The 20,328-nt window shown below is 32.2% G+C and overlaps 3 protein-coding genes and 1 pseudogene across 4 annotated transcripts; all 4 read left to right on the forward strand.

The window, feature by feature from the left end:
* Window positions 1-1,178: 1,178 nt before the first annotated feature.
* LOC146908797 (uncharacterized) lies at window positions 1,179-3,094 on the forward strand. The gene is made up of 3 exons (XM_085729306.1): window positions 1,179-1,231; window positions 1,445-1,694; window positions 2,798-3,094. The coding sequence occupies exons 1-3, from the start codon at window positions 1,179-1,181 to the stop codon at window positions 3,092-3,094; spliced, it is 600 nt and encodes a 199-aa protein (XP_085585432.1).
* Window positions 3,095-5,993: 2,899 nt separating this feature from the next.
* Window positions 5,994-8,414, forward strand: LOC146908798 (F-box/kelch-repeat protein At3g23880-like). Its single transcript, XM_085724355.1, has 2 exons — window positions 5,994-7,313; window positions 8,008-8,414. Exon 1 carries the CDS (start codon window positions 6,010-6,012, stop codon window positions 7,309-7,311), a length of 1,302 nt encoding a protein of 433 aa, XP_085580481.1. The 5' UTR covers window positions 5,994-6,009; the 3' UTR covers window positions 7,312-7,313; window positions 8,008-8,414.
* Window positions 8,415-11,950: 3,536 nt separating this feature from the next.
* LOC146908799 (non-specific lipid-transfer protein-like) lies at window positions 11,951-13,649 on the forward strand. Its single transcript, XM_085726864.1, has 2 exons — window positions 11,951-12,397; window positions 13,420-13,649. Exons 1-2 carry the CDS (start codon window positions 12,054-12,056, stop codon window positions 13,427-13,429), a joined length of 354 nt encoding a protein of 117 aa, XP_085582990.1. The 5' UTR covers window positions 11,951-12,053; the 3' UTR covers window positions 13,430-13,649.
* Window positions 13,650-15,935: 2,286 nt separating this feature from the next.
* On the forward strand, window positions 15,936-18,123 carry LOC146908800 (F-box/kelch-repeat protein At3g23880-like; annotated as a pseudogene). Its single transcript, XR_015018457.1, has 2 exons — window positions 15,936-17,225; window positions 17,768-18,123. The product of XR_015018457.1 is annotated as an F-box/kelch-repeat protein At3g23880-like (transcript).
* The last annotated feature ends 2,205 nt before the right edge of the window (window positions 18,124-20,328 follow it).

Below are 20,328 nucleotides of genomic sequence, written 5' to 3' on the forward strand. Positions count from 1 at the left end.
TACTTTTACATTGCTTTGGTGAAATACGTAAGTGGAGGTGTACTCTTATGTGGGTGTGGATTCAATACGGTAAAATTATCTCCGGAATCCAATTGGTACCACATGCATCTAGAAGAGTCTAGAACATTGCATGCACTTGATAATTGGTGAGTCGTGTCATACTTGACTATGTGAATTGATGATTATGTTCATTTGTGAATATATGAAAAAGGTGAATTTACATATATTGCTTGATTATACTTGTAAGCTGATGAATAATGTTGATGTGGAACTTCATTGTGAATGATTTAATTAAGTGTTTATTGATCATTGAAAATGAATATGTCGCTTTACTTTCATTTTATTATATATTATTTGTGGAATATTATCTAACCTCCCGGGGTCGTTTGGCTGACTGCGTGCATATTTATATGAATGGGTAGACAGCGTGCATGAGTGATCTTCTTGTTGCTTGTGAGTTGCTTGAGGTTTAGCTTTGGAGCTTAGCTAGAGCTCTGATTAGGATGTCGAACTTATGTTATTTATTATGTCCTTGAGACTTGCTGCTCATTTATATTTGAGACTTGAGATTTTATTTGGTGATGAATTATGACTATGGCATGGTTAATGGAGAATTGTTTATGTTGTTGAGATCATTTTGTATGTTTGTCTTCCGTTGCAAAATTTTTATGAAAACCGATTATGCATGTTTTGAGAAACGAAGGCGTAACATCTAAACTCTTTTGAAAATAATTATTTATTTCGAATGTTTTATTGCTTAAGGGGTTTAGGGTGTTGCACTTCGCAATACACACTATTCAACGAGTTTTCCGGATTGAAAAATTTCTCAAAGCAAGGTTGCATCTTGTTGGGATTAGATCATGGAGTAGTTTCCAAAAGAAATGCCACCACTTTAAAGGAAGCCGGACTCAGCCATAAGTAACCATACACTTTCTCTTGTAATGGAGGCAAATTTCTATTTACTACCAACACACCTCGTACATGGACTTCACCGTAAACACTCCAGACTCTTCCGGAAGCCACACCCACTTATCCTTCTCTTGGGACAACCGTCTACCATCCAACAACATCAAAAGACTATTAAATAAATCCATCTTCCAAAGAATGAGGGAAATGGTTGTGTTCATATGATGTGAAGAGGATAAGTGTCCCACTACAAATTGGTGGTTATGTGATCTATGGTGTTGCACATCAGCATTCAGGTGGAATTGGATCAACTCTATATGGACAGGTAATTTGCAATAGTTACAACTTACGGTCTTAATATTTGAAGTCAGCTCGGTAGTAAGACTCTGACCTTATAATTTCAAGGGATAAAATTCAAATTCCCCGTAGACAATTGTTAAAGTTTAGATATCATTTTCTATAGGCAAGCCTTTATTGATTAAGAAGTTCTACATTTTATAGTACTAATAGTAGCTTGTTTTGTGGATTATGCTTTCAGGATGGGAGGGTTATGTGTTCTTCTACGCCAAGTTATGGAAATGGAAATGGAGCAGGAAACAAAGCAGGGCACATTGGTGGAATATCAAACTTGTTATCCTATACCAGGTTCTGTCAAGATAATTGATAGTGAAACTTTAACTCTAGAGTCTATCTACAACAACACCAATGAGGACACCGGAGTAATGCGACTTTTCTACCTATTGGTTGCAGAGCAACTCCCATACACCAACAATTTAGACATTCTACTCGTTCATCATTTTTTATGGATGTAAATAATATAATTTTAGATAATTAGTGACATACTATATCATGATATAAGTGGAGTTTCATTTCATCAATGTTAGAATACTTTATAAATAAATGTTAACAGATGTTCTGTTATAGCCCAAATTCTAATAGATATAATCAATCTATCTATCTTCTTGAATAGAAAGATATTTAACAATCATTGTGCTTGATGAAATATAAGCATATTTATTTGCTGGTAGTGTTGTTGTTCAACTTGTCTTTAGAATCATGAACGTCGAAAGATTTTTTATTTTCTTTTGTGAAAAGACCAAAGAAAGATGTTGGGATGCTTGACTGTCAATTCTAGTAGAGTGTTCAATTTTTGTCCAACAAAATACTTGTCCAACAAAAGTAGGAAAACTGAACACTTATTCAAATCATGATTAATCTAACCAAATATGTAAAATATCAATTTTCAACAGGATATCTGCTTGCTGCGAATTTTCAAACTTATACCCTCCATTTAAACTTTTGTAATTCATATTTATCATTTTTCATAATATTATATATATTTAAATCTTTAATTAAAAAGATACTCAAATTTTATTCTACTACAGGAGGGAAAAACATCGTACCTTTGTGCTAACCCTCTCCTATATGTGTGTCAACCCTCTCCTATATTGTTCTCTCTCATCTTATCTATTATTCATTTTTCATAACTCTCTCTCTCTCTCTCTCTCTCATAAAATACAGAAAAATGCACTATAATCATGACGACTTTTCTATCACCAAAGCAAATTAAGTTCCGAATTAGTGGATGCTGCCAAAGTGAGTGGTGATGCCATACACAAAAAGGTAGAGACTCAGAATGGCAGGGGCAAATAGAGCTTTTAGACATTTTCGTCAATCCACGAGTAGGATCTATATACACACATAGACCTATGTATGGATCCATACAAAATTGAAAAAGAATCGAAGTTAATCAATATATCTATCGAAACAAAAGATGAAATGGAAATTATGGCTCAACTAAGCACTTTTGGGGACTTGCTTAAGAATAAACAAATCCAGATCCAACTATACACACACAAACATTTATTTCCTTTGTCATTTTGTATCAAAGGAGTTGATAACGACAATTGTCTGCCACAACGATTCTTTGCATTGTATCAACCTCCTTAAGGGTCCTAATTTGAGTTTTCATGTCTATGCGGTTTTGATTCAAGATGTGAAAGATTTGATGGAGCAAAATAATGTTGTTGTTTACCACACTCTTAGGGAAGGTAATCAATGTGCGGATTTCATGGTTAAGCTTAGAGCCTCTTCGGATACTGAGGTGCTCAACCATTCCTCCCTTCTGGATGACCTCTTGAATCTCCTTATGATGGACGCGGCTGGGACTTTCTTTTCTAGAGAATAGTCCTTTTTGCGTTTGCTTTATGTTTTTCCTTTTGCTATTTTTTCTTCCCATTTGCATTGTAACCAAAAAAAAAAAAAAAACCACCCATTCCTTTCAGATTATTTTTGACCATGCTACTGCCACTACACCGTAAACAAAATCACTTTGGACTGACAAATCACTTTACGCGTTTCCTGATTACTCTACTTCCTTACTTGTATTATTCCCTTTTAAAGTGCTTTGATTTCCTTGACAAAAAAAAAAAAGTGCTTTGATTTCTTTCCTTGATTTTAGCCATGTCTATTTACACAACATGTGAATCCCCATTACATAAAAACACTTTTCACGGCTTTCCCATCCTTTAAATCCTATACTATTTTTTGAGTTTTTTAATTACAATCAGCCATGTCTATGACTCCGTCCCCGGTGTTCTTCCACAACGATCTCATCACTGAGATCTTTTCACTTTTCACTGAGTTTTTTAAGGAAATATTTTGTTGAGACAATATATATATGAGAGAATTCGTATGAAAACATTATTATGCAAAACAAATTGTCACCTTCATAAACATTATTATGCAAAACATTATTATGCAACACAAACTCCAATGTCTGTGTTGGTGCTTCATAGCTGGCCATACAAACTCCTTTTGAATTTTCATAATTATATGCCGCATGGTGTTGATGTTGCTTTTGGTTGCATATTGGAAGCGTCGAAGATATCCGTAATAATCAATTGTATATTCTTAGAACTAGAATAAGTTTTCCCCTTAATGAAATGCCTTGAAATTTCACAAATGCAATCTCAATTCTCACTTAAACTAGAATGAAGTTCATTGGTTTATAACCAACAGAAGTTTCTTATTATTTTAAAAATTTGATCCATAAAAGTAGGTTTTACTCTATATCAATATATAAAGCCTCCAATTACCAACTTATTGGTTTCTTGTATGCCAATTATTATGTATCCTCCAAGTCTCACAAGCAACCTACTTTATACAACATTAAAGAGTAGAGCCTATGTGCTTATTGGAAATTCAGAGTGCCATTTGAGGAAATGTGGTCTCTTCATTATAAGTTCGAGTTGAATTTATATTTTTTTTTTCATTCTATCAAGTTGGTTGAATGGTCTCCTAATTACTGCTGGTCAGTTTTAGATATCTTACTTGTCACATATGGAAGAGCACAACTACAGTGGACTTGAAGGGCTATCCAATCGAAGTAATCTGAACCAAACATGTACTGAGATTAGTACAAAGTGGTAGATATTCCTTTTTGGCTGCAAACATATTTGTTTATCACTAGGCAATTCTATTATACGAGGCCATTTGGGGTCTGTTTATCACTAGGCCCTTGTTTACATGTTTATGCAAACATATGTGGCATATTAATTTTAATGAGCACCCGAAGGTATAGATGCTTCCCAAAGGAGGTGTCATAAACTTCACCATTTCCATGGTGGAAGATGAAGAAAACTGAAACTTGGAGAAGAAGAAAAGGGAAAAGAGAGAGAAAACTATGAATTTCATTGATTCAATTGTTGATGAGTTTGTTACAAAGTTCTATATATAGTACAGATAGAATCTAACAAACTCTAACTAATTCCTATCTAGGGTTTTGTAATCTAAAGTAGGAACACAATAAGAACCCTAGGGCTGCAAAGGAAACTTGCGCAGCAAGTTAAGTGCATATCAGGAATTAGAAGTTTAACAAGGTGATTGCTCATCTCCTCCCCTTATATGCTCAAATCTGTTAAAATACACTATTGGAGGCAACTATGTCAAGAGGGTGGGGCGTGGCGGGGATCTCTCAAATTGTTCTCCTTCCCCGTCTACATTCCCCGCCACATGGAATTTTTCCTCTCTGTCCCCATCCCCGCAGATCCTCATTAACATGAACAAAATAATTAAATTTCTATTATTTTTACTGCTCACTATTAACACTAGGTTTTGTAACCAGATCAAGATATATTGTTTTCTAAGGATTTGCCTAGACATGGGAAAATTAATTAGTATGACATCATTTTACGCTTGCATTTCTCTGAACCGCTTGAATAATTGAGAATGAGAGAAGTTGTATTTATAGGCTGATTTCCTAATGGGTTTGGACTGAAAAACTAAGCTTTTTCACCAAACTCGAAACCAGGAAACAACAAAAAGCTATTCTTCCCGGTCGGACACCCGCCTCGAGGGTTAATTCCCTTGTCAATGGTTTAGTTTGACATATTTTCACTTCTGCTCCTAAAAAAGAAGAAATACAAGAAAGGAAAAGAGAATAAAAAAAACAGACAAACATGCACATCCGTATGTATGATAAACATTTCTCTAATTAATTTGGTTTTATTTTTTTTTAAATATTTATTTGTGATTCCATATTATTTTTCAAATTTTATTTAGCAGGCAATGCTTTTTTAATCAAATATCTTGATATAATTAAGATGTTTGTGAAAATAAATAGTTATTATCATTTTAAAATAATTTATTATTATTCTTTATTAAAGAAACTTTGTTTTTTGAAGGACTTTTTTTTATTTTGTTAGAAATTTGTAATTGTATAACCTTTGTATGGTATTTTACTCGAACTTCTTTTTGACAAAAACAATTAAAGTTATATTTTACCTGAAAAAATAATTAAATTTAAATAACATAAAAGTTATATAGTTACAGACTTCTATATTATAATATTCACAAAAAAAAAAAAATCTTCTATATTAAAAGTAATATTAATTTTTTTTTCTTCATAAAACTGATAATAATTAAAAATATCTTGAAAGTTGAAAATGTCATAAAAAATAGCTTTAAAATTGATCTAAATTGAAATATATATATCAAGGATTAAACATGAATAGAAGCAAAAGCATTTAAATCTACAAAAACAAAGTTGGACAAACACACTCTACGGATTCTATTTGCTTCAATTGCGCCCTTGATACAAGCATGACTCCATTGCCGGCGGTGTTCTTTTCAGAAGATCTCATCGGCGAGATCTTCTCAGCTCTTCCAGTGAAATCTGTTATGAGATTCAGGTGCGTTAGCAAGTCTTGTGACACTCTCATTTCGGATCCGGTGTTTGTGAAATTGCACCTAAAAATTTCAGCAACACGAAATCTGCATTTTCTACTAATCACAGATCACTGCACAGAAATCAAAGGCGAGTCCCCCTACGGAAGTGATGATGAATATGAGATGGATTCCGCTGTCATTCCCTACTCCATACACAGTTTAATCGACAATCCGTCGTTCACTATTTCCAACGATCCTTACTATATGGTGAAAGACAAAGGATGCTCCCGTATTGTTGGTTCCTGCAATGGATTGATATGTTTGGCTGGTTACTCTTACACCGATTATTATGAAGAGCACCATTTCCGCTTATGGAACCCGGCCACTAGGACAACATCTCCCAAATTTGGTTATTTTTACAATTGTTGCAATTCTTTCAACGACTATGATGGCTATTACAAATTCTACTTTGGTTATGATGATTCTACCGACACTTATAAGGTTTTGGCCGCACGTTACAATCGTCGTGAACTGAGAAGCAATGTGAGAATTCTAGGTTATGGGGATAACGATTGGAGACATATTGAAAGTTTCCCTGTTGATCCTATTTCTTTGGACTATGATGGTCCAACTGGTGGTGTGTCTGATGGTGTGTATTTCAGGAGTACTCTTAACTGGCTTGCTATTCAAAATCAATTACAATATAATCTCAACACTATTAAAGATATCTCTGTTGAGAATTTTGTTATTGTTTCACTTGATTTGACAACTGAGACATACAATCGGTACTTCTTGCCTTGTGATTTTGATGAGGTGCCAACTGCAGAACCAACCATAGGTGTGTTGGGGGACTGTCTTTGTTTTTCTTATTGTTACAAGGAAACCGATTTCGTTATATGGCATATGAAGAAATTTGGGGTTGAAGATTCTTGGACTCCATTCCTTAAAATTAGTTATCAAAATCTTCAAATTGATTATGACTATAGTTTTGATTTCATGAAGTATCATTTTAACTTGGTGTCGTTGTTTCTTTCTGAGGACGGTGAAACACTGGTATTGCGTAGCAGTCAAGAAATTGAAGCAATCCTCTATAATTGGAGAGATAATAGAGTAGAGAGAACAGATGCTACTCTAAGTAGTTCTATTACCGATCATAGAACTGACGTTAGAACAAGCACTAGTATAGGTTGGAGCATGGCCATGGTTTACGTTGAAAGCTTAGTCTCAATTTTTTGAAAGTAAGTTCCTCTTCCATAGTTTATTTATTTGGGTTTATGTTAATTTGTATATATTGTTTTTATTATTATCGAGTGCGTCAATAATGTTTTTTATGATTGCTTAGGTTGACTGTGTTTTTGAGTGACTATGTATCGGCTATTGTTAACTAGTTGACAATCTCATTGTTTTAATGATTTTTTTTTTTGTTTTTTTATTAACTAAAAGATGATTCTCGTAAACAAAATTCAATCTTTCTTGAATGTCCATTCTTTGGTTTTTCATACAAATGTTTTATATGAAATTATAGACTCTCTGAATATTCATGTATATGATGGCTTAGGTTGATTGTAATATTTGAAGACTATTTATTGGCTATCTTTAACGACTAAACGATTGCAGATATAATGAATTTGTTTTTGTTTTTATATTATTATCAACTAGAAGATGACTCTCCTATAAGGAAATTCAATTTCTCTTGAATGTTTGGTTTATCATCCGATTATTTAATCAAAACAGAAGTCTGCAATGTGCAAGTTATACGCATCAATCGACCGTACCGTAATAAATTTATTATTTGAAGAATTGATTGATATATATCTGCTTGCACATATTTCATTTACCTTTATGTGTTGCAACAGCTTTAGGATTATATGACAGAATTTTTATTATTAATTTTTAATCTGTTCATGACATACTCTTTCACTGCATTATTAGCTTGCTTGGATGTTGCTGGAGGACCAAAACTTCCAGAAGCACTTAAAATGCCTTTTGAGGAATGAGTTCAGATCTAACTCAAAGATGATGTTGGAGGAAAACAATAAGATATTTGGGATGTTTCATATGATAGAAGGTTAAAGGGATATCATTATAAGGATCAATTGTTCTGTCTTTTGTGGCAAAAAAGATACTTGTTTTGAGTACTAACATTTATATTTCATGCACATGCCAAAGACAGCTTATGGAAATTTGGATTAGTTTATTGAATGGTAAAATTAATCTGTCTTAGAACCCAAAAATATTCCCATAGGCTTCAAAATGAAGCTAGTCTAAACATGAAAAGAGGTATATTGGTACAATTCTCAAACCTGAAATATTTTTTGAATGAAATATTTTCTTACAGTTGACAAAATTAGTCCTGTATATTTATGAAATAAGCATTCTATCTGCCTAAACATGGACTGGATGAGATTTTGGAACTTGATTTGACCTTAGAAGCTTATATTTCAAGGTGTAAATGGAATTAAAAGCATTCTCTCTTTGTTTTAATGAAGATATTAGGAAATCCATTCTCTCTTGAATTTTCAATATTTGGTTTTTTTTTTTTTTTTTTGAAGAAATTTTCAATATTTGGTTTGTCATCCAAATTCATAAAAAAATGATTGAATGAGAAACAGATTAATTAGCAGATTACACAGATTAAGTAATATCAATTACTTCAAAATTGTGATAGATAATGATAATTTTTTTCCAGTTTAATTGAGCGTCATTTGTGAAACGCATCACCTCTGGATGATGAAACTTTGAAATGCCATTATTCTCATATTCCTTACATGGTTCTGAATAGGTTAAATAAAAGTTATAAATGAAAGATACAATTAAACTTTTTATTGAGAAAGAAAGTGTGCTTTGTTCTTGGAGATTAGACAATAATGCAGTAAAAAGAAACTAGTAAATAAATTGATAATAATGCAGCTGGTCAAGCTAAACCTTATATATATTCCTTCAGCAAACCAATGACCAACTAGTGATAAAAAGTCGACTACGTAGTACAAAAATACTCTGATTAATACTCTGTAGTTAAAGTATCAATTTTCAGAATGATATTTACCAAATTGCAGTAAACACTTTCCTGACATTACTTGCTAGTACAAAAAGTTCCACTTGCCCTCGATAAATAATTTGCTTTGATGCATTACCAAAAGGCTTAGATAGTTTATCACCCCTTCCAATTTTAATTGTTGGGAAGATTCACAGAGGATGATAGATTTAAAATCTTTTATTTCTTCTTGTTGATTGATACATAACGTCTGCAATTTGAAGATTGTGCTATTGGAATATTGGCTTGCTAGGTTGATAAATTTCCTTCTTTATGATGGATATCTCTAGTCATAGGTTGTCCAACCTACATGAGTAACAATAGACTCAAAACAAATTTAAAAATATAGATGCAAGTATAGTAACATATTTTTATCAAGCATTTTAAACTGACTCGTCAATTTCTAGGCTTCCTCTCTCTGGTCTCTATATGGAGAGGATGAAGCTGTCCATTTCCGGAGCATCAGGATGATACACAACATGGGAATTACAAATGCTGCAAACTAACAATTCATTTAGGAATTAGAGAGCTTAGTTGGTAACAATCAGTCAAATTTAAGTTCACTATAACAATCCATCATTCCATCTCCTTCGTCTTTTGCACTCTTTCATAATTGGAGGTTGTTATATAAAATCCTTTTTGTTCCTTAATATTAGAATTGAACCAAAGATTTTGGTTAATACGAGTGGCTGTTATTCTTATAGTTTTATTCCCTATTGGGAAATTGTGCTTTGCATTAGCTATTCATGGCGTTAATTCCGTGTTTTGGTTAAGATTTAGCTATTATTCTTAAGGTTATCGTATAGTTACTACAACTTTGATTCATCACTGCAACTATTTGTTGATAAAAATATCTTATCTTGTAATATTGCAGGAAAGGAAAATAGGACTGCACAGAGCTGATGTACCAGCATGGGATGCTGCTGTCGCTCATATCCGAAGGAAGCTGAACTCTTATGTACTCAACCTTGTGGATTTCTGTTTTCATTTCTATAGAAATTTACAATTTTTTTTTTCTTTCTTCATTTCGTTTTCCCTTTCTTTTGGTTCCGGGCACCAAAAGATATTTACATTTTTGCAGCATATATTTCTAGGACAATTTCATAGCTGTGTCAGTGTTTATGCATTTAAGGATTTATGATTGACTATGTTGATGCATTACTTGATTATTAAAGCTTGATTATCGGAACCTATTCAATTATTAAGCTTTGTTGATGCATTACTTGATTTTCCATAGGAAAATGTGTTCCTTAATATATCTCTTTCTATAGGAATCAATGGTGGAGAGAAACTTTCCATAAGAAGGATGTAAAACTGTAGAATAACAAAATAAAAGATTTTGCACGATTTTTGTTTTTGCTATTTCTTTGCTATTTACAATATAAGTTTCAGTGCTGCTTGTGAATAAAAAGTTTCCATAAATGTAAAGAGCAAATTGATCACGTTAATTTTTATCTTATTAACAATTTAGTCAATTCCTAAATTAATAAGGTTGAAAAAATGACTGAATCCTTCCATCCACATGCAAATTCTTAACAAATTAATCACCTAAAAACAAGTATTACGAATCTTGCCGACTCAGATGCTTTTTATAATCATAATCATGCTATACAATTCTAGTGTTCCTTCAAATATCTCTCTCATCTTATCTATTATTCCTTTTTCATATAAAAAACAAAAAAAATGCACTATAATCATGCTATCACAAGTCACTAAAACCAGATCCAACTACACACACAAACATTTATTTCCGTTGTCATTTTTATCAAAGGAATTAATAATGATAATTGTTTGTTGTACCTGTTATATAAGGAAATGGAAAATTGAAAGGAAAATGTTAACAAGTGTCCGGGTACTTGTTAAAGAATTATAAAAGGAAATATTACCTCGGAAATTGTGTATTATATTTTTCGAAAATTGAAAAAGTGTTATGTTCAATATACAAATCTTGTCTTTTCTTTCTACTTTTAGTTTCTTAACCAGTGTCTCGGGGGCACCGGTTAACAAGACCCAAATTGAAATACTAATGCTAATCAACATAAATACAAATTAGACAACTTCCTCAAGCTTTAACGTGAGAGTCTCTCTTTCCTCAGCCACGATCTATATTTCCATATATTTTTACAAATGTGTCATTCTTGGAAGAAAGTGAGTAATTATAAGTTTTGTGGTAGACTAAAGATGAGATGAAAGACTTTGTGTTATAATATGATTTTCAAATTAGTCTTTGATATCTATTTGTCTATTTGAGTAAATTTTCACATTAGTCTTTGATAAAAAAATAAGGAAACCAATTTATTCTTCGAAAAATGAAAAAATATATCAAATTTGGTTTTGAAGAATCACAAAAATGAATATATTTAGTTTTTTTTTTCCTTCAGAATAATCCCTATTTGAAAACTAAGTATTTAACCAATTTCTTTATTACCAATTAATTAAAATCAAGTAATTAATTAGTTTTACCTAAATATGAATTATTCGGAAGAATCCAAATCATATAACTGAAATAATATTTTACTTAGTTGGTGCATGTATATATAATGTAGTGTGTTGTAAATCTTAAAGTAACAAATGTGATTCCTACCAATAAAAAATAGATATGAATTTTTGGTGTGTTGGATATTTACTCGAGATTTTTTTTTTGTCAAGTAATTTAATGGTTAAAATTTCACCTTTAAAGAAGATAGAATGATGAATCCAGCTCAAACTATGGTCCATGCATTTATAATGTTATGTTTCCACCAATTGAGCTATACTCACAAAGACATTTGCTGATATTTTGATGGGTGTTAAAACTCTCTTAATTAGCTGAATATTCTCTATAAATAGTCATTAGATATGCACCATAACATAATCATTCGCCTCCATACACACTAACTAACACACTTGAATCGCATTTCCCCTTTAAAAAAAAAACTTGAATTGCATCCAAAATTTTAAAATCATGGCTAGCTCAATGCTTGTTAAGGTTTGTTGGTTGTATATGATATGCTTGGTTTTGGGCATTCCATTTGCCAATGCGGCCCTTTCATGTCCTCAAGTGGAACACATTTTAACATTATGCCTTGAATACGCCAGGGCACCACCGGGTCTATCTCTGCCTGAAAAATGTTGCAATGATATTAGGAGTGTATCCCAAACTACCCCTGATCGTCAAGATGTTTGCAGGTGTCTCAAATTCCTTATGGACGACTTACCTGATATCAAGATTCTTGTCCTTGCTTCTATCCCTTCCCAGTGTGGTGTCAACTTGCACTATGAGATTAGCCCTACCATGGACTGTGACAAGTATATATTTCCCCATCAACCTTTTTTTTCTATTTCTTACATACACTTACCCTTTATATTTTGTTGATAAATACCCTAAATTAATTTTCAACATATAACATGAAAATAATATGCATTCCCTAACATATTATAAGTATTCCATAAAATCCCCTAAAGAAAAGTTTTCCATAAATTATAGGGTAATTTACAGAATGTTAAGTACAATATGACATGAATTTTATGTTATAAAAGTGTTTTTTTAGAAAATGTTATAAAAAAGTGTTAAGAAATACATTACATATTATTTTTAGAAATTTTAGGAACTAGAAGAAAGTGATCCTTGAGAAACTATAATATTTGGATTCTAGTTATTTTTTAGGGGAAAATCTCATTATTTTGTTTTAGTCTCTAATATTTGGGTTATGTTGAATTAGTTCTTGTAAGATATAAACTAATGATTTTTTTTTTGGACCAAAACAAAGTTAACTATTATCATTAATCAACTTATCCTTTGTGGAGGGTAATCTTTTCATTTTTTGCTGCGGGTACCCTGTATGCCTTAGCGCTGGGGTTTGTTTTTTATCTGTTCCTGATTGCACCAGCTTCTCTTCTTAAGAGGTTGAGAGCATTAAGAATATTTTAAAACTTCTATTCTTTTGTTTCAAAAAATGTTATACTTTGATGCATAATAAGTAAAAGTATGTCTCTTTAAAATATATATATATATATATATATATATATATATATATATATATATATATATATATATATATATATATAAGTATGTATGTATGTATAACATGGATCTTTTAAAAATGGTCTGAATGTGAACCTTTACAATTTTTAGTCAAAATCAGTTTTATAATAGTAAAATATAGCGAACAAAAATAATATTTTATTAATTTTGACTAAAAATAGTATAATCCACTGTTGAACCGGGTACATGTTAGATAAGTTCAATAATTAATACTTTTTTTGTTGGAAAAAATAACAGGATTGTGAAGAAAAACTAATGTTAAATTATCTTTAATTATTCATTGCAGGGTAAACTAGCAACTTGCAAGCCTTGTGCTGGATGAATAAATAAATAAGTACTTTGTTTGTGGTTACAACCAAGACAAACAGAATAAACGAGATGGCTTTACTATCACAAAAGAAAATAAAATAGGATGCTTTAATTATTTATCTCTAGTTGTTATTGAATCCCCACTAGGGACCACTGTACTATGAATTTTAAAAAATAAAATAAAATCTGAAATGTTTCAGCTCTAAATATTCATTATGTACTCACGGTCATCTCTATTTTTTTTTTTTTTGAATCAGCCAAATATTATTAAGGTCTAGCCTGCACAAGGAGAACAAAGCTAGCTAAAAAACGATAAAATTCAAAAGGCGTTGTATATATGCGGAAATGCCACAAACCTAACCAACACCTGCTACAAGATAGGCCACCCCCAAAACTGCTGCTACAGTGCTAGCAAACATAAAAACAAACATTGTCCAAGACCACATGGAACAGCAGAAACGCCAAGAGAATCACCAGAATACCCAAACATCTGAATACACACCAACATAAAATACCTGAACAACCAACGCAGTCACTCCACCAAAACCCGAAGCATCAACAATCCATATCCTCATTGTAAACAATCACAGAGGTTCCAGTACCACTCATAATATAACCACGCGGAAGTTTGGCCTGGCTCAAACTCCACCGCCATGAGACCAACTTAATATCATCCACCGAATCCTGCACCACTAAACTTTGATCTTTGAAAATCTTATCATTTCTAAATTTTCAAATTACCAAGAGATTAGGTTTCGTGATTCAATTAACTATTAGTTTATGACTTGCTTAATGTTTGGATTTAACGAAGTAGAAAATAATCTCGTGATGAATCAGTGGAAGTATATTTATTGTCTCTGCAATTCAACCATTTAAAGTTGCGGGGTTCCCTTAAGATTAGTTATAGCTCTAAATTCATACTTAGCTCCTCAAGATCCTTATGATCTAACAAATAACTATTAAATCTAAATGGTTTTAGCCTCCACAATTGAGAAGAGTAACGGAGGACCAACATGCAGTGATCTGAGACATCACGAGGGAGGTCCCACTAGCTCGCCTCACCCCATATATCCCACCAATCCTCTGACACCAGGACACAATCAAGTCGGATCATTGAGATACGTAGAGAGGTATATGGAGTAACACACCTATAGTAAAAAAGATGGTAGAAACTATACTTAGATGATTTAGGCATATCTAGAGAAGACTTGTTGATTATGTAATAAGGAGAGTATATTAGATGGAGACGAGTCAAATCATTACATGTAGTAGAGATTAATGAATTTGAGAAAGGTATGATTTTTTATAGAACTATATGACGTCGCTTGATTCATGTAGCTGATCCCACTTGGTGGGATAAGATTTGATTGATGTACTTTTTTTCAATTATACCCTCCATTTAAACTATTGTCATTACAATTTATCATTTTTCATAATATTTTTTAGTCATTACAATTTATCATTTTTCATAATATTTTTTAAATTTTTAATTAAAAAAATGGTTAAATCCATTTATAATAGGAACAATTCAACTGCAATAGGAACAATATAAGTTAAATATTTATCTTTATCTATTTTTGGTATATTCTAAAAATTATTACAACCAAATGTAATAAATCAAACTATTAGGCATAATAAAAAAGCATAAAGACGGACAATTTAGTGTGCGTTTAGGCTAGTATCAATACCTATATATAAAGATGATACCTGATTTTGGGGTGGTTTATTCACTTTTAACTATACCATTAAAAAAACCATTAAAAAAAATTTGTTTCTCTTTGTTGACATAAACAACACAATATTCATTCGTTTAAATTGATAGAGTACATCTTTCAATATTGCTATAAACGAAAATGATGAATATTCAAATAAACTCACATCATCCAAACTTAATACTTTACAACAACAAAATTCATACAAAATAATATAATAAAACTAAAGGAACCGGAATGCTCGTGTGTCTAGATCTACAACGTTAACGCCTAAAGCAATGATTGAATGACCGATCATTCAATAGGATCTGAATGAACACCACAACAAGATGTAAGCAACACCGCACAAAACGACAAAGAACACAACGATGCACTCAAATAATAAAATCACGAAGAAAGAAACCTAGATCTATGTGAAGATCATTTATTTAGATTGAAATAGAAAGAAAAGATGAAGAGAGGTGATTTCATATCTAAAATTGACCCAAAATTACTTCTTAATATTGAAAATGAAAGAGAAAACCTAGAGAAGAAAACTAGGGCAGACTTACGAATATTAGTTATAATTTGAAAGTAGCAAATATTTATACTTATAATTTTAATTATAGTTCAAAATCTCATAAAAAAAAGTATTGTAAATAATTCATACTCGTTAACACAATAAAAACAAACATCATTCTATTAAAATCTACCCACGTATATAAGTAGATTAAAATCTGATTCCAATTCCTATGGAACTTTTCTAAGAGTCCGTTTGGTACTAATCTACGGAAGTGGAACCATGAGTACACAATCATCCCGATTGCCGGCGTTCTTCCCCAATGATCTCATAACTGAGGTCTTAATTATCGGTTCTTCCTGTCAAATCTATTCTTCGATTCAGGTGCGTTAGCAATTCTTGGAACATTCTCATTTCTGATTCCACCTTTGTGAAATTTCATCTCAAGAGATCAAAATCCAGAAATCCACTCTTCACACTGATCACGGGGCACCTCACACGTATCCGAGGTGAATCCCCTTATGGCAGTGACGATGAATCTGAGTATGATGTCACTGTCGTTCCCTACTCCATACGTAGTTTAATGGAGAACCCCTCTTTCAACCTTACGGTTGATCCTTACTATGGATTGAAGGACAAGGGATGTTCCCGTATAGTTGGTACCTGCAATGGTTTGATCTGTTTGGTTAGCGATACTTTTACCCATGCACATCCAGAGTTCTGGTTCTGCTTATGGAACCCATCCACCATGGAAACTTCTAAAAGTTTTGGACATTTTCGTGATTTTGACTGTGAATTTGACTTTTCTAGATCTGATCATTTTGGTTTCATGTTTGGTTGTGATAATTCAACCGACACTTATAAAGTGTTAGCGTTCCGTTACTCTCATGCTCATTTGAAAAACGACGTCAGAGCTCTCAATTTCGGTGATGATCATTGGAGAAATATTGAAAGTTTTCCTGTGGTTCCTCTTCAATTGCACCATTGTCAACCTTATGCATATTTGAGTGGCACCATTAACTGGTTGGCTATCCATAATGAATATTGGTATACTGAAAGCAATATTAAGGATATTACTGTTGACCAATTTGTTATTGTTTCCCTTGATTTGGGGACAGAGAAATAAAATCAATACCGACTGCCTCCAAGTTTTGATGAGGTGCCGCTTGCACATCCTATTGTTGGTGTGTTGGGGGACTGCCTTTGTTTTTCTTATTCTAAGGAAACTGATTTTATTATATGGCAAATGAAGAAATTCGGGGTTGAAGATTCTTGGACTCAGTTCCTTATAATTAGTTACCATAATCTTCAAATTGATTATGACTATAGTTACGAAACTACAAAGTATCACTTTCAATTGGTGCCGGTTCTTCTTTCTGCGGATGGTGATACATTGATACTGAAATCCATTCTAGAAGATTTCCAAGCAATTCTTTATAATTGGAGATCTAATACAGTCGAGAGGACAAATATTACTGTTAGTAGAACTGTTACTGATGATAGAACTATAGATTATGTTACCTGGGAATCGATCATGAATTATGTTGAAAGTTTAGTTTCAATTTTTTGAAAGTAAGTTCCTCTCCTATGGTTTACTTGTTTAAACTAGTTTTAACTTATAATGTTTATATGTTGTTTTCAAAATATATAATAGATTTTGGGAATATTCTTTTTTATGATGGCTTAGATTGATTTTATGTTGATTTCATAATGTTGAATAGATTGTATGAATCAGTTTTAATTTGAACCATTTCACTTAAAGTTAGAAAGTCAAACTCTTACGAATGAGCTAACACATCTTTGACATAAAAAAAGGGGGAATTGCATTAGTAGAAGTTATCCTGACAAGATAGGACATTGAACTAGCAGACACACCTTTGATTTTGTTTACACCGCGCACGATCATTTATGCTGATTTTGTTGAAGTATTGATTGATATATATCTACTTGCACATGTTTCACTTCCCTATATGTGGAAGAGTGTCTGATGGGTTGTTGATTGTTTATTATTGTGTTACAATTGCTTTTGGATCATATGACAAAATTTCCCTTATCAATTTTTAATCTATCTCTAAATTTTTAATTCATGACATACTCTTTGGCTATTTTATTAGCTTCCTGGGCTGATGGAGGAAGAAATCATCCACAAGCAATTCAAATGCTTTGAGGAAGGAGCTTAGGTCAAAACTCAAAGATGTTGAAGGAAATGAAGATACTTGTCGTGTTTAATTGCATGTTTTGTGGCAAAGAAGATACTCGTTTTGAGTCTTCACATTGATATTCCATGCACATGCCAAATATGTACTGTGTATGTGAATTGGGATTATGTTATTTTAAGAAAATTATTTTTTTAGACATAGTTTGACCTTTGTTATTCTGCAAAACTAATTGGTACCTTAGAATAAGTCTTCAAATGAGACAGTAGAGGCTGTGGCATATACAAGCATATCTTATTTCCTGCATAACCTTATTCATTGATTTTGATACCTTGTATTCATTGATTTTGATACCTTGTGTGTTCTGTTTTCAAATGATGAAAATAACTTTGAAGATTAATTGTGGTTAAACACACATAACAAGAGTCAAATCTTATGATGGTACAAAACACTCAAACCATAAATATTTTTTAATGAAATCTTTTCCTACAGTTTCATGTGCCACAACTAGGCTTCTGTATCAAAATCAAGTAAACTGGTTCATTATAACTTGTTTTTTTTCCTTCCCAAAAGTGCAAAATACTCAATTAGTAGACAAAAACAGACATTTCAGTCAAAAACATGTGTATGGTATAAGGATTCTCTATGCTCAAACAATGATTGAGTTTTGGGAATTTGAAGGTTCAAAGAGATATTTAAAGGATTATACGTGGAGTTTGAGCTAAATAGGTGTTTGTAGAATCTAGAATAAACGATATATGATTCCACATATTTATGTAACAAAGGAAGTGTTTTGGATGCATGATTGCGAATTGTAGTGGAGTGTTCAATATCTGTATCAAAATCTTTGTCAACGAAATTGGAAGTATACACTTGTAAAAATCACAATAGATAGCCACATTGGTATGTATAATATCCATTTTCAAAAAAATAAATGCCACTTGTGGTTGCTCAAATGTTTATTTATAATGACAAGAGCATGAATCATAGTTGAACCATTTGGAGAAATGGAATAGAATAAGTTGAGAATATTTCTTTTGTACTAATCTGAAAGGATATGTTTAAGTGGTATGAGTATTTTTAACTCTACATATTAGGGGATGAGTAGCTCACTTGATTGAGTCCAAGTGATTAAAACCTTGACGAGAGAGAAAATACACACATAACAATTAACATGATAACACTAGCAATTAAAAAAGAATCAATATACATGTCATTTTTATTTATATTTTTATTCTTACCCTGTTTAGTTTGGCCATAGTTTTAAAACTCGGACCCGTGATCAACTCGGTGGGGGTATTGGATCACTGGTCGAACCATTGAGTCATTGGTCAAACCGCATGACTGAATCGGATTGAATCGGATGACTCGGTTATATGACTCGATTATATGACTCGGTCTTTATAACGAAGATTCTTTGTATTGAATTATATTGAACCGAGTGACTTTGATCTCTAAAAAAATTATAAACTTTTTTGACACTAAATAAAAGCATATTTTTATAATATAAATAGAAACATCTTCATAGATGCCCCTTGAATTCAACTGCATATTTTTTTTAGATACAGTACTTATTCAAATAAATATTAAAAAACATTTCACTTCGCATCTAATATACAAATAAACCAAGTGTGTTAAAAAAATAGTTGTAATCATATAAAATATTTATGAATTTTTCTCTTTTTTGACAAGTAAAATGTTTATGAAATTATTTTATGTTGTATAATTATTTTTTTATTCAGGTATAGTTCTTTTTATTGCCAAATAATATTTAAGGTCACAATTTAATGATTTATATATGTGATGGCAACATTGATATTGTTTTCCTATTCCAAGATTTTCTAATTATATATAATCTATCAGAAGCAAATCCTTTCCAAGAGATGTTCAGTGGTGTAGCGGTAATGTGTTTTCCTTGTTAATCTAACTGTCACTAGTTCTACTCCCACCCAGGCCACTTTTTACAAAAATTTATTTAATTAAATTCATACAGATCAAACCGTTCCGGTTTGTCAACACGGCCGGTTTAGCTGTCACGAGTTCTACTCCCACCCATGCCACTTTTTACAAAAATTTATTTAATTAAATTCATACTTCAGATCAAACCGTTCCAATTTGTCAACACGGTCGGTTCACCGGTTTTATCCGGTTTAGCCCGAGTCACATCGGTTCACACCGGTTCAATACAAAAATTTATTTAATTAAATTCATACTTCAGATCAAACCGTTCCAATTTGTCAACACGGTCGGTTCACCGGTTTTATCCGGTTTAGCCCGAGTCACATCGGTTCACACCGGTTCAAAAGCATGTCCGATCCGTTGGTTGACTCAAACCGGCCACCCCACAGGTTCCCAGTCGAACCGGTCCAACCGGCCGGTCCGATCCGGTTTTCAGAACTACAAGTTTGGCAATTTAATAATTATATTTTATATTTTGTTAAAAAATTTAATTATTCGTAACATAAAGAAATTTGAAATTGTACTAGCAAAGGTGTCTTTTTTTTTTTTTGTGTTAACTG

Source organism: Medicago sativa, chromosome 7 (genome assembly GCF_051527215.1).
Source record: "Medicago sativa cultivar Bolivia chromosome 7, Bolivia_mono, whole genome shotgun sequence".
Lineage (NCBI taxonomy): Eukaryota > Viridiplantae > Streptophyta > Magnoliopsida > Fabales > Fabaceae > Medicago > Medicago sativa.